The sequence below is a fragment of the Prionailurus viverrinus genome, chromosome C1, assembly GCF_022837055.1.
Source record: "Prionailurus viverrinus isolate Anna chromosome C1, UM_Priviv_1.0, whole genome shotgun sequence".
Classification (NCBI taxonomy): Eukaryota; Metazoa; Chordata; class Mammalia; order Carnivora; family Felidae; genus Prionailurus; species Prionailurus viverrinus.
Window position 1 is genome coordinate 131112746 of NC_062568.1, and position 14111 is coordinate 131126856.

Here is a 14111-nt window from a genome sequence, read left to right on the forward strand (position 1 = left end):
AATTGAAAAAATTTCAATTTAAAAAATTTTGCAGCCAGACATTGTCACAAGAAAATAAAGAGACTTTTTGTCTGCTCTCTATTTATACATTATATATTTTTCTTCCACTGTTTCATTGGCTGGAATCTCTAGTATGTTATAAAAGAGTGATAATACATGGCATTGTTTTTTATCTTTGATATAACATTTTTAATCATATTGAGCACATGTTTCTAGATTTAGAATATTAAAATGTTATTTTTTTATTTTAATGGGGAGGATGTGTTAAATTTTCAAAATGCCCCTTTAAAAAACTTATGCTCAGTTAACATATTGAATTATATAAACCTTTATAAATCTGGATGATATCCAGTTTTGCATTGTTTTATTATATGTGTACGTCTACATTTGCTCTGTTAGTCTTTTTCCTTTTTCCTGCATTTATTTATGTAATCAACACTAAAACTGGAAATAGAGCAGGGAATAGTCAAATACCGTTGCTGTCCTTGCAGAGTTTCAAATCTACTGAAAGCCTGTTTATGTTTTGCTTTACTTATTTGTGTTTGTTATCTTTGTGAGTTTTTGGTAATAGAGTTATGTTAGGCTTATAAAAATAAATTTCCTAGCATTTCATTATTTTCTTGTTGCTGAGAGTATTGTCTTGAGACAAGTATTTTACTGAATTTGAAAATTTTACCATTCTGACCTCAAGCCTTTTTATGAGAGATAGAACTTTGGTTTTTTTTTTTTTTTTTTTAATAGTTATCAGTCTTTTCACCTATTTCATTCTCTGTCAATTTGGCCAATATATATTTTCCTAGAAAAATTTATTTCATTGAGACTTTTGAATTAATTACCATACATTTAAACATGTTATCCCCTATACAATAAAAAATATCTCATCTGTACCTGGCATTATACATTGTATTTTCTTAACTTTTTTATTGATAAAAGTGGGTAGTGGTTTTCCAGTTAATGTATTCTTTACAGGAACCAGCTCTTAGTTTTATATTTTCTTATTATCTAATTGCTGACTTTATTCTTTCCTCATGCTATTCTTATACTTATTATTCTTTTTTAATGTCTTGAGTTGTATAGTTTTCTTTTTTCTAGGATTAATACTGAAACCATTTTAAATTATTAATTTCTCTTTGAATAAACTCTTGTCAGAATCTGTACATTTACATTAGTATTATTAGTGTTATTTTTCTTCAGTAGTTATAGTTTTGATTGTTTTTTCCTTTTCATAGAATTGTTTAGGATAATATTTTTATTTGCTCATGTATTCTTGTGATAGAATTCAAGGTTTTGTTTTTCACTTTACTTATCAGCAGAATATACAGTTTTTAATTTCTTAAATATATTCAGTTGATTTCACATCAAAGGATCCTTCTATTATAATAAAATTATTCATTCCTTAGAAGAAGTAGCCTTTTAGGGGTGCCCAGGTGGGTAAGTTGGTTAAGTGTCCAACTTCGGCTCAGGTCATGATCTCACAGTTCATGAGTTCGAGCCCTGCATCAGGCTTTATGCTAACAGCTCAGAGCTTGGAGCTTGCTTTGGATTCTGTGTGTCCTTCTCTCTGCCCCTCCGCTGCTCCTGCTTGTGTCTCTCTCTCCCTGTCTCAAAAATAAATACACATTTAAAAAAATTTTTTTAAAAGAAGTAGCCTTTTAGCTGTTATATTTTTATAAAATCTCTTTATTTTATTTCCCTTCCCTGTTCGTCTGTTTTTAGTCGTGGGGGTGGGGATGGGCTAAATGGGTAAGGGGCACTAAGGAATCTACTCCTGAAATCGTTGTTGCACTATATGCTAACTAATTTGGATGTAAATTTAAAAAAATAAAACAAGTTAATAAAAAAATCTCTTTATTTTATAATAAGAAATTTACTTAGACCACAGCAAATTATTTTTAACCCTTGGGAGACTTTAACAAAGTCTCATGATATTTGTGTCAATGTCACTAACTTTTTATTTATTTTTTTTTTTTATTTAATTTTTTTTTTTTTCAACGTTTATTTATTTTTGGGACAGAGAGAGACAGAGCATGAATGGGGGAGGGGCAGAGAGAGAGGGAGACACAGAATCGGAAACAGGCTCCAGTCTCTGAGCCATCAGCCCAGAGCCCGACGCGGGGCTCGAACTCACGGACCGCGAGATCGTGACCTGGCTGAAGTCAGACGCTTAACCGACTGCGCCACCCAGGCGCCCCTGTCACTAACTTTTTAAATACTCTTTGTTTTGCAATTGAGATTAGGTGGATATAAATATTTTTGTTTCAGTCTTCATAATATTTCTAATGACTTCATTTTTAAAAGCAAAAATGTAAATCTGCATGAAATCTTATATTTTTCTAAATATCTTTATGTGCTATTTCTCAAAATATTTTGATAGAATTCTTTATTGATTAAACTTAACTTGTAATTATTAAGCATGTCTTCTGCTTCATAATTTGAGTAAAAATACCTAAGATCTCATTTTTGATAACCTCTCTACATCATCTTCTTTTTTATTATAGTTATTTGAAGCATTTCCATTATTATAGAATGTTATTGGAAAACTAATATAAAAACATATCGTAACACTACTGGAGGAGAGAAATATATTTATTAATAGCTGACAAAATAGTTTTTGTGTCTGAAGAAAGCTAAATATTATTTTTAAATTCCTCCATCTGATCTCCTGTCTTAGGGATTCTGGAAATATTTTATCTATTTAGCCAAATATTCTATCAGAAATGTGAAGAGCGTGTTTGTTGTAATCTGTATTTTTTAATAATGGATATCATATATTTCATTTGAAGAAAGAGTTCCACTCCAGAAAAAAGTTGTAAACCTATTTACATTACAAATATTATTATATATGAAGATGTATTATAGATGTAAAGAAAGTTTCATGAAGTCCCAAAGGGGATATTAGATGGAACTTTGGCTCATGGCTTATATTTAGCCCATATATTGGAATAGTAATAATTCTTATGCTGAGCTTGTAGTGGAGTAAATTTTCTTGTGATTTTAACTAAGAAGTTTGAGTACTTAGTCCTAAATTACTAAAGCCACTAGAGTAAGGTACAATATGTGTTGTAATTCATATTAAGAAAATCAAGATGAAAAAATATTACATATACAAAAGTACAGAGGACTAAAGGAACAAAAACACAAGCAAAATGCTCACCATGTGATTTTTGTTATAGCATCATATCTATTTAACAAATAATGTTAGGATTTCATAGTTTATCAGCCATAGGAATGTTTTTGATGTTTGTAGTTGTCTCATAATAACTAGTTTTAGTTATGTGTTATATCTCTGAGCCCAATTTCCCAATGCATAACATAAACAAAATTTTAACCTTTTTTTGTCAGAGTCCTTCTCCTTGTTCTTTCTTACAGAGTTAATTATTGATTGGATAACAAATGTTTGGGAGTCTAAGGCTTTTAGAAAAGGGAAATTTGACTGGAGTTCCCAGCACAGACAGAGACGAGTCCTGGTGCCTGACACTCCACTCAATGTTGCCATTATTGCTTTGTCTCATTTCCATCATGGAGCTACTTCGTAATGATGGCTATTATCCATCTTTCTCACAATGTCTGTCCACAGTATAGTAAAGTCTTCCTGGTCCCAGTTCTAGTGTATTAATACCAAGAATCAAGCTACTTGTCTTTCCAGTTTTCAATACACAAACGTATAATTCATTTTTTTTTCTTCCCCAGTTGCATACATTGCCTGCTAAGCTGGAAACAGACTGTAGAAATATGCAATGTCTTTACATCTTTCCTGTACATTATAAACTCAGACATGTTCACTCTACTAGAGTGGAAGGATTGGGATGCCTTCATTATCATTTGATAAAGCATGTAGTAACACTACTAAACTAAATTGCTGTGCCCATACACGCACCACCTCAGGAGGGATGGGGGTATTTCTTGAATCTTTTTGCTGAGGCAGTGGATAAACTAAACTTAAAGTCAGGTATTCTGAGATCACTTCCACTAATTAACCCATTGGCAGGGCATTCCACTGCTCAACTTTGGAAACTGCATTCTCATTCTATTTGCTAAAACTCAATTTAGAATGTTTGGATCTATAGATTTCTTTTATGTCTAGCCTTTATTATATACCGGTATTAAGGTTATGTATTTCATAAAATAAACAGTGGAACTTTCTTTATGATCAGAAATAGTTTAATAAAATAAAAAAATCTATTCTTTAAAAATTAGCATAAATTGAAATTTGGAAATCTCACTTTGGATACATTGAGTAGTATCTAATGCTACTAATTCTAATGCCAGTTAACACTATTAGATACTATAAGCATCTTTAATATTATATATTTACTTGATGTTTTAATTCTTTCTGTGGTATTTGATATCTTCCAGAGTTCTGATTGTTCGTTTTTAATCTCACTTTTGCTGTCCTCAGCTTAGAAACTTTCAGTTATTCCATCTCCCAATATAAAAATATAATTAGTATTTTAGGAAAACAAAAATGATCCTTTATGATACAATCTCAGACATCTTCTCCCCCTACTTTCTCTTTCTTTTTTATGCTTTACCCTTTGTATTCCAGAAACACTACATTTCAGTAGGTCTTCACATGTGATGTGTTGTTCTGTGCCTTTGAAGATGGTGCCAGTTCTACCCTGCATTCTCCTTTTACTTCAGAATCATCAGGGCATAACTGTTACACCTGCTGGCTCTGCAGTTGGACTATAGATGTAACTTTGATGAAGGTTGTCTAAGCCCTCTTATTCCTTGGTTTCATCATCTGTAAAATGAGGATACTGATACCACTTCATAGGGGTTCTTGTGAGGATTAAATGAGCCCATATATGCAGTGTTTAGAAGAGAGCCTTGCACTTAGTTAGGTATTCTGTGCAGGTTATTTTCAAGTACTGTTTCATACATAAAATTTGTTCTCCCTCCACGACTCAGTTTAGAGGCTTTTGTTTTTAGGAACATGCTATCTTCAGAACCCAAAGAAGCCTACCAGGAATGGTGCTTCCATCTCTATGGTGGTAAATTAAAGCAAAATTGCAGCAAAATATTTTATTTTAGGGAGGATATACTGCCACATACCTGACAAGACCTCTAAACTTCACTCAAGTGGCTAGTCCTTGATCTTCTTAGGGTTCATTGTCGGCCCTCTGCAGGGCATGTGTCTTAACAAAGTCTCCAGCATACTAGCCACCTGTTACTCATGCTGTCCAATCTGCATGGTGTTCTTAATGTAATGGATCACTGTGATGTTCTGTGGGGTGACCAGATAGTTTCAGATTACATATATTATTACAGTAGAGAGTCGACATGTTCCGGAGGCAAAACTGTAAATGAATATTCTTATCTTTCCTCTGTGAATGTGAATTGTTTCTGATTCCTTTTTCTCAGCAGCAGGATGGAAAAGTATACCACATGCAGGGTACCTGTGGCCTTGTTAGTCTGCTTTAGCAATAATACCACACCTATCACAGAAACTGTATTCAGGGGTACTCTTTGGTTGAGCCTCCAGTAGTTTACAGTTATTCTCTAGGAATCATCTGGCTTCTGCTGAGATCAGACTGGTGAATTACACAGAAATATAACATGGATCACCACCATCTCTCCCCATCCTACCCACCCCCAGTATATGGTAGTGTGTTTGATTTACTCTCGACTGGGGTTTCAGAAGTTCTCTGTCCTTCCCAATTATTGTAGCTCTTACTTCACAGACCAGTGACCCAATGTGGGGATAACTTCAACTAACAAGTGTAGCAGTTTTGCTTATGCAGCTGAAGACTAGGGGAATAATCACTACCTGGGGCTGTGATCTCAGTGGTCTGTGAGCCAGAATTCAACCAGGCTCCGTCTTTTACCTTGTCCCTGTAGTCCGTACTCTTGTATCCCTAGCTATCAAGGTCAGTGAAGGATCTGTGTCCAGTGTCCTTGAAATGTGTGATTATTCCCCTTTCCCCAGTGTACAGTACTTGCGTAAATGGCCATAGCTCCCTTTAGAGAAGGACTAAGGGAATCATTATAGTATTAATTTGGCGGGATGTTACAGGTCCTTCTTCCTAGGGACTTGGCCACCTTCTGCAGTCAGTAGGTTCTGGATCTGAAAATTGGGTCATGACTGGGTACTGAACAGGTTATTGTGACTTTTAATAGGGATGACTACCCTCTGCCTCCCAGATTTATTCACCTTCCCTGGACCATGTCCCCTATCAAAATTCTATCTATTATTTTAAAAAGCTCTATGAAAATTCTGTTACCTGTATTCTCATCCTGCTAACTTAGCCAGAGTGAATCTCTCTATCCTCCAAATTCCTGTAAACATGTGCTAATCACACTCTGTTTTATGTTACATTTATTTATGTATATCTTCTGCACAGATCCTGATTATACATTGAGGCAGGAACTGTGTTCATTTATCATTTTATTCTTTAAAGTGCCTCACATAGTGCCTTGAACGTATTAATCAAGCTATGAAAATTTACTGATGTGATTTTAAATACACTAGTGTTTCTTCTGCTACTTCATTGAAAGACTTTTGCATTTAGTCCTTTTAAGTAAGACATGTTAGTGTTCTATTTATATACTGTTTTGTACCTGTAAGCCTATAAACTAAAAGACAAAAATATGTCTACATGTATATGAAATTTTATATATCGATTTTCTGTTCATTTTGATGTTAAAGTTAAGGTTTTAATTAATCAAATGCCAAAACATCATTATTGAAATATTGTTTCTTATAGATAATTTGTGGCAAAAGCCTGTCAGTGGATGACATGACTCTTAGTACTTTGAAAGAAGAAGGGTACAAAGCTGCTTTCATTGGAATAGGTGAGTAGTTTGCTTTTAAATATTTTCCTTTGTAATTTAAAAAAAAATCCTGACAATGTTCAGAATAACTGCCTGAAGACATTTCCATGATAGAAGTTATATCTGTTCAGAGAGCAGACAGGAATGAGTGGCTGAAGAAAGTTTTCTATTTATAACTAACTGTGTTGTCTCACCTTTATTATGGATAGACTTTGGCAAGACCATTTTTAAATTTCCTGTTTCTCTCCCTATGTCATCATAATCAGTGAACATCTCTAAGACACAAAATATCTTTCAGTCATGCCATGGAAGCTCAGAATTTGGGCTAAAAGGTGTCTAGATGCTGTGGCTTTCTTAAGATAAAATAAATTGGCCAAATAGATAATAAAGGACAGAATTGGCTCAGGTTTTGTTTGTTCTTTTCATTTTTTTTTGAAAATTTCCTAAAGAATTTTCACATTTAGCTGAAAGTTTAAACATGTTTAATGATACATCTGGAAGTCACATACCTGCTAAGGTATTTCATGTGTATCATGGTTGTATATTTTGTCTACATATTCCATGGAGGTTGTTTTCTAACATTTTTTTCCACCCACTTATTATTTTACTGAGAGACCAGAGAGAACCAAGAGTTGATTTAACTTAGTCTTTGTCTCATAAAGTCTTTGTCTCTTTCTCTCATATGATCATACTGGGGATAGTTACAGCATACAAACTGAGTAACTCCATATTCCTGTCTTTCAGTTTGTCTTTCCTGCAGTTCCCAGTCCTTAAATGTGAATAGCTAAGAAATAAATCTGTATGAGATGAAAACTTTTCCTCCTCTTTAAGTGATCACACATTGGATTACTTTTGTTTTGGAGCTGTCCTTATTCATAGTGTTTCTGGAGTGAAATTATCAGGAATGCTTCTTAGCCTACTACATTTTTCTTATCAGGATGCCATGTATTCTCCTACTAGGTAATTGCCACCAAGTCTAAGACCATCTCTGTCACTCCCTTTATTTAGATGAAAACCTATGGAGAGTAAAATAAATTTTTGCCATCATTTCTAGCTTCTAAGTGTCTTGAACCTCCTTCCTTTCAGAAACTTGAGTTCAACTGTCATCGCTATTTCTCTATTTTATCTTCATAAGTACAATAATCACTGTGTGGATCAAGAACAGGAAGGAGAAGATGTGTGATATTTTCATAGATTTCCTTTTGAGAGGCACTAAACCAACTTTGGTTTTACTTTCAACATTACATTTGTATGTTAAATTAACATACAAGAAATAACATAAATAAATAAGTCAAGCGTTTATGAAGTACACTCTAATACCAACAATTTGGATCAGCAAGTTGTTACTTTCAACAAGTACAGGTTCAAAAATGCTTGGTGAATAATAAATGGAAAATTTAGTAAGGCAAAAGGTATGAAATATTGGTGATGTTTTCAAATAGTTATTTGAAATTCATCATTGCAGCTTCGTACAGCAGGTGTGCATAAAAGATGGGTTTCCCATTAATGGAGTAGTATATGCTATTGCAGTTTTGTGTATCTCTACGAATGTTGTCTACAAAGAATCTGTATTGGAGAGATGGGCCAAGTAAATAACTAATACATTGAAATATCTCCAAATTAATTGCATAATAAGCAAATTATAACAAAACTTTGGAATAATTAAATGGTTTATCACTCTGAGTAGTTTAGCCAGAGCAGTATCTTCCATCTGTTAGAATCAATAATGTGTTTTAGTTTTTTTTAAAATTTCATTCCATTAAATCCCCTTACATATGTTATTTGATAATGCCACATCCGTTCACAATACTCCATTTCACTCCGCACCGAGGTGTGAATACTGCATTTAAAATGTGGAGTCCTTTCATATTTATGTTGCTGTGCATTTTCATGCTGGGAAGTGAATCTTTTGACATTTTGGTGTAGTGATGTGTAGAATGCAGTTATGTTCTATTTCAGTATTTTATACGAAATATATACAAGGAAGTTTCATCTTGTCAAAAAAAAAAAAGCTTCTGTCTATAGAAGACAAGTAGCGTTACCTCCAGGAGTTGTTTATTTGACACTTTTGATTGCCAAGTTGGGAATTTATGACCTTTCTATTACCATATAACTGCCTGTTACTTGGACAGCCTCACATCCTTACATGCTTTTGTTCATTAACCATGCTTCTATATTGTAATTAAACTTCATTCACTTACTTTACCTTTTCCCACTCAGTTTGGAGAAGTCAATTTTGGAATAGGACTCCTATATTATTTAGAATATAGGTTTGGCCACTTTAAGAAGGGAAAATGAGACTTAAACTAGGTACATGTTTATCCTCCCTCATCTAACAGTGTGAACCATCCTCAACACTTGACTTCCATCTTTCATCAGTTGGTATACATTCTGCCCACATTCCTGCTAACAAAAATGGGAAGTAAGGAAGGGAACTCCTTTCCTTTGAAGTTTATGACCCAGCAATTGCACATAGCACTTTTGTTTTTACTTCGTTGTCCACAACCTGGTCACATAAAGATACTTAACAGCAGGGGCGCCTGTGTGGCTCAGTCAGTTAAGCGTCCAACTTTGGCTCAGGTCATGATTTCACAGTTCATGGGTTCGAGCCCTGCATTGGGCTCTGTGCTGACAGCTCAGAGCCTGGAGCCTGCTTTGGATTCTGTGTCTCCCTCTCTCTCTCTGCTCCTCCCCCACTCATGCACTGTGTCTCTCTCAAAAATTAAAAAAAACATTAAGAAAATTTTTTTTAACAGACAACAGCAGAGGATGCTGGGAAATATAGCCTCTAGCTGGGCGAACATAAGCCCCCATTAAATTTCTATTACTACAGACAAGGGGGGTGATAAATATATGGAGGGAAAAGAAATAATGGTCTCTCAGCCATAGGTGTGCATCATCATTGGTATTTGACACATGGATACCTTACTGAGAGAGATTAGTAAAGCAGTGAATAGCAAAGCATTCACTCTTTGAACTTACTGCTTACATATTGGTTACATAGGTCATTAATGAAAATGGAGTATATTCTCTTTCTGTAGTTGGGAATACTATTTATAGATCTTCTATATTTATAAATACTATCCATTCTATATTAGTTTGTCTAAAAGAAAAAAAAAGTCTTACTTTGTATTAAATATGACTCATCAGGACAGCTTAGTAAATCCAATGCATTAACAAAAGTATATTCTCATGTTTCCTGATTTTTAACAATACATATGATATTGCTGTTGAAAAGTTGCTCACTTTTAGGTTTTTCCCTAACTAATGTTAACAGAGTCCATTAAAGAAAACATCACAGTGAATGTACATTATTGTGACACATATCTTTTTACCCATGGCAGATTTAGTTTCTTGTAAGTGAAATAAAGATAAGTGATTTAAAGCTCTGTGCCTTTATCCAACTGTATTGAATTATTTTGAGACAATTTGGATTTTTTTAAAAGACTCTAAAATTTTGCTATTTTTTTTAAAATAAAAGCACTTGCAGAGTGTGTTACTATCAATGTTCAGAAAGAGTTAGAACATCCACTATGCAAGTGTTTTTCAAAGTATTGGTGATTCTCTTTGGTTGGTATTAAAATCAATATAATGGGGGCGCCTGGGTGGCGCAGTCGGTTAAGCGTCCGACTTCAGCCAGGTCACGATCTCGCGGTCCGGGAGTTCGAGCCCCGCGTCGGGCTCTGGGCTGATGGCTCAGAGCCTGGAGCCTGTTTCCGATTCTGTGTCTCCCTCTCTCTCTGCCCCTCCCCCGTTCATGCTCTGTCTCTCTCTGTCCCAAAAATAAATAAACGTTGGAAAAAAAAAAATTTAAAATCAATATAATGGATTACAGCCATCATTTTTTTTTTATTTTACAAAATTGAACACAAAAGAATAGAAAATATCAAAGTGTGTTGCTCATGGTTAGGGTAAATGTTATTTTGTGAAAAATATTTTCAGTTTTGTGTGTATTTGTTTTTGGTTTGCATACTTGCACATGCACCCTGCATGTTATTTTAAAAAATGTATTTTGGGGGCATCTGGGTGGCTCAGTTGGTTAAGTGTCCAACTTCAGCTCAGGTCATGGTCTCATGGTTCGTGAGTTCAAGCCCTGCATGTCGGGCTCTGTGCTGACAGTTCAGAGCTGGAGCCTGCTTCAGATTCTGTATTTTTAAAATGTGGCTTAATAGTCATTATTTGAAATCCATTGTTGTATGTTGTAAAGACCCTGAAATACTATACCTATAGCATGACCAGCACCTATCAATAAATAACTGATGAGTGAATTAAATAAATATTTAATGACTGCAATGTTCTAGGCACTGTGCTAAGGAATTAAAAATGCAAAGAGGGGTGCCTGGGTGGCTTAGTCAGTTGAGTATCCAACTTCGGCTCAGGTCATGATCTGGCAGTTCGTGAGTTCCAGCCCTGTGTGGGGCTCTGTGCTGACAGCTCAGAGCCTGCAGCCTACTTCAGATTCTGTGTCTCCGTCTCTGTCTCTCTGTCCCTTACCCACTCGTGCTCTTGCTATCTCTCTCAAAAATAAATATGAAAAAAGTACATAAATAAAAACAAAATCAAATTCTGCTTTTAGCTTGATTTTAATTTCAATCAGGAAAGTTATGAGATTAAAAAACAATAGTATCATATAATTTGAGGAGTGAGATGTGGTCAGAGTGGGCTGGACATGAGCATAATTTTTTATTATTGTTGTTTTTAAGTTCTTTGGCTGATTATATTCTAGAGTCAGGTTTAAAAACAACTGTTTTAGAAGACTGAAGAGTTGAACCTTTATCTTTTGCCTCAGAAGGGCCCATTTGCTTTCCCTTTTGCAGTAATTTTCCTGTGGTAGTCTCACAAAACATAGCAGTGGTAAAAAAAAGATTAAACAAACATGTAAGGGAAAGAACATCCAATAAGGCACCCTCAAATAAATGGGTAAACTTTGTATATTCTTCTGATGAGAGTTTTCTTTTTTCCTGAATTTTTGTTTTAAATACTTTGGAGAGAGAAGGGATTGCAGAGGAAATAGCAGTAAAATCCATTATTGCAGTCATAATAGACACAAAGGGAGCAGGAACTGCAGGAAGATATTATAGAGATAAATAGTCACTGTCTCACCACCAAATGCTTAATTTGTGTCTACCTCAAAGATTTCTCTTGAATTCATTTCTGGCTATACCATTCCCCGCCATTAACTATACTGGACCACTGCTGTAGCCTTCAAACCAGTTTCCCAGGGCATCATTATCTCTACAACAGAAGTAGTGATCTTTCTAAAATTAGATCTCATGATGCAGTTTCCTCATTAAACACTCTCTCCTTTGCCATAGCTCCCTATATCCTTCAGGATAGAGGAAAAACTCCTTAAAATAAGACTTTCAAGGCTCTTTATGATTTGGTCAACAGTTTACGTCTCCAGTGACTTTATTTCTTAAATTGTGTGTTTCGGCCATTTTGAACTGTTTTGGTTTTACCTCATCTAATTTTTTTTTTTTTTTCTCCTCAGTATTTGGAGAATACATGGTATTGGCTGGACCTACAACTGTCATTATTTTCATGTTTAAGTTGTTAACCTACATGTCTTTTTTTCCACTTCATGTAGTAGTTTTCTAATGATCCACTTCCTACCTTCACTCTTTAGTCTGGATAAATGAAGCTGCTTCCTTACCCCAATCCCACACCATTGGGTTCTTGTTCCCTTTCCGGATGTACAGACTAGACTTTGTACTTTACTCTAGCACTTACTTCCTGTATTATAATTGATTAGGTGCATGTTTGTTTCAGCTACCGGGAGTCAAATTCTTGCAGTCTGTATATTCTGTCTGCCTTGCTGCAGTGCCTAGAAAAAGTGCAAAGTACGAACTCTGTAACAACTCTATGGATTTTTAGTGCAACTGTTTTAATTATTTGCCAAAATAAACTGATAGGATATTGAAACATGTTGGCAATTTAGTGGGTATTATAGCATTGACCAAACCTAGGGGGTATTAGATTAAAATTGGTATTATACCATAAATGAAATAAGTAGGACTAGTGATATTGATGGTACTGATATTGGTACTAGCAGTAATAGCTAAAATATTCCATGTTCAATTCTTTTTTTTCCCCTTCAATTTTTAATAGAGTCTATACCATAACTTTTAAAATGCCCCTTGAGGTAGTTATTATTAACTTTATTTTATGGATAAGAAAATAAAGATTAAAAAAGATTAAAGAAAACTAGTAAGTACAACTGAACAGTGGAAAGTGGATTTTATAGAGAAGATAGGAAAAATGTAACAAATGCAAACATCCATTTTTCAAAACTGTTAAGAGACACAGTGGCTGAAAGCCAACAAGTTATCTGATGACACCTGCCTACATTGAATTGTCCAGTTTAAGGATCTTGAACATGTGACCTTATACTTTGGAAGAATTATTTCATGCACTTAGCCTCACTGTACTTTTCTCACTATTATCACCCGTTGACTTTTTTTTCCCAGTTACCATAAGAAAATATTTTTTTAAATATGATTCTCAAATATTTTAACAGCTGAAGAAAAGATAATTACAATTAAGAAAGTCTATTGAGAAATTGTGGTATTAAATTTGTTAACAAATTTAATACAATGTGGCCTTTAGTTAAATCTCTTGTGCCTTCTTAGAGCCAGAGTTCTTCTTTGTAAAAGCTATTCTTAATTAGCTTCTTAATCAGGAGTTTCTAAATTGTACATAATTATGTATACTTTCTATTTATTTAGCAGAAAATGGAATAAGGTTTTTAGACCACCCTCTTATGTCCACAGATAAAAACTGAAGTTGTTTAGGAATTGTGCACAGTTATGAGTAGATTACTTTAAAATAATAAACCTGACTTAATTTTAAGCAAAAAAAAAAGTTACGAATATTTTGACAATCCACTTTTTAAAAAATTTGTAATATTGTCTAATCTAGTGTCACTTGTAAGTACTTGGGTATAATTGTGAGATGGCTCCCCAGAATTCAGAAATGAGAGAGATACAATTCCAGCTGAGAGTTCATTAAATCATCATTTAATGAGTTCAAGCAAAGCCCCCAGAAGGAGATAAAATAGATGTAGGGCAATTATTCTTTGATCATATTAACATATCTATAGAAAGTGCATCTTAATCTGTAGAAGCAGGTGATAGGGACTGGTCAATTTTACAAGTATAGAAAGAAAGGAAAAAAATAACCTGAGAAAATATTGGTGGTATCTCTTTAAAGACACGTGAATAAATGGGCCTGGAGTTCTTTGAGCCCCTATCATGAAGATATACAGATAGGTTTATTTTCTTTAAAGTGTCCTTGTTCTGATTCCAAGTTCAGTAAGCTAGCACTAATTCCTGAATAGT

The 14111-nt window shown here is 34.3% G+C and overlaps 1 protein-coding gene across 3 annotated transcripts in view; it reads left to right on the plus strand.

Annotated features, from left to right (window-relative positions):
* DPYD (dihydropyrimidine dehydrogenase) overlaps nucleotides 1–14111 on the plus strand; it is an 864530-nt gene that overhangs the window by 280643 nt on the left and 569776 nt on the right. For all 3 annotated transcript variants that reach the window (XM_047871842.1, XM_047871843.1, XM_047871841.1), the window contains exon 8: nucleotides 6708–6795. In XM_047871842.1, coding sequence (XP_047727798.1) covers nucleotides 6708–6795 — 88 coding nt within the window. The remainder of the gene's footprint in view (nucleotides 1–6707; nucleotides 6796–14111) is intronic.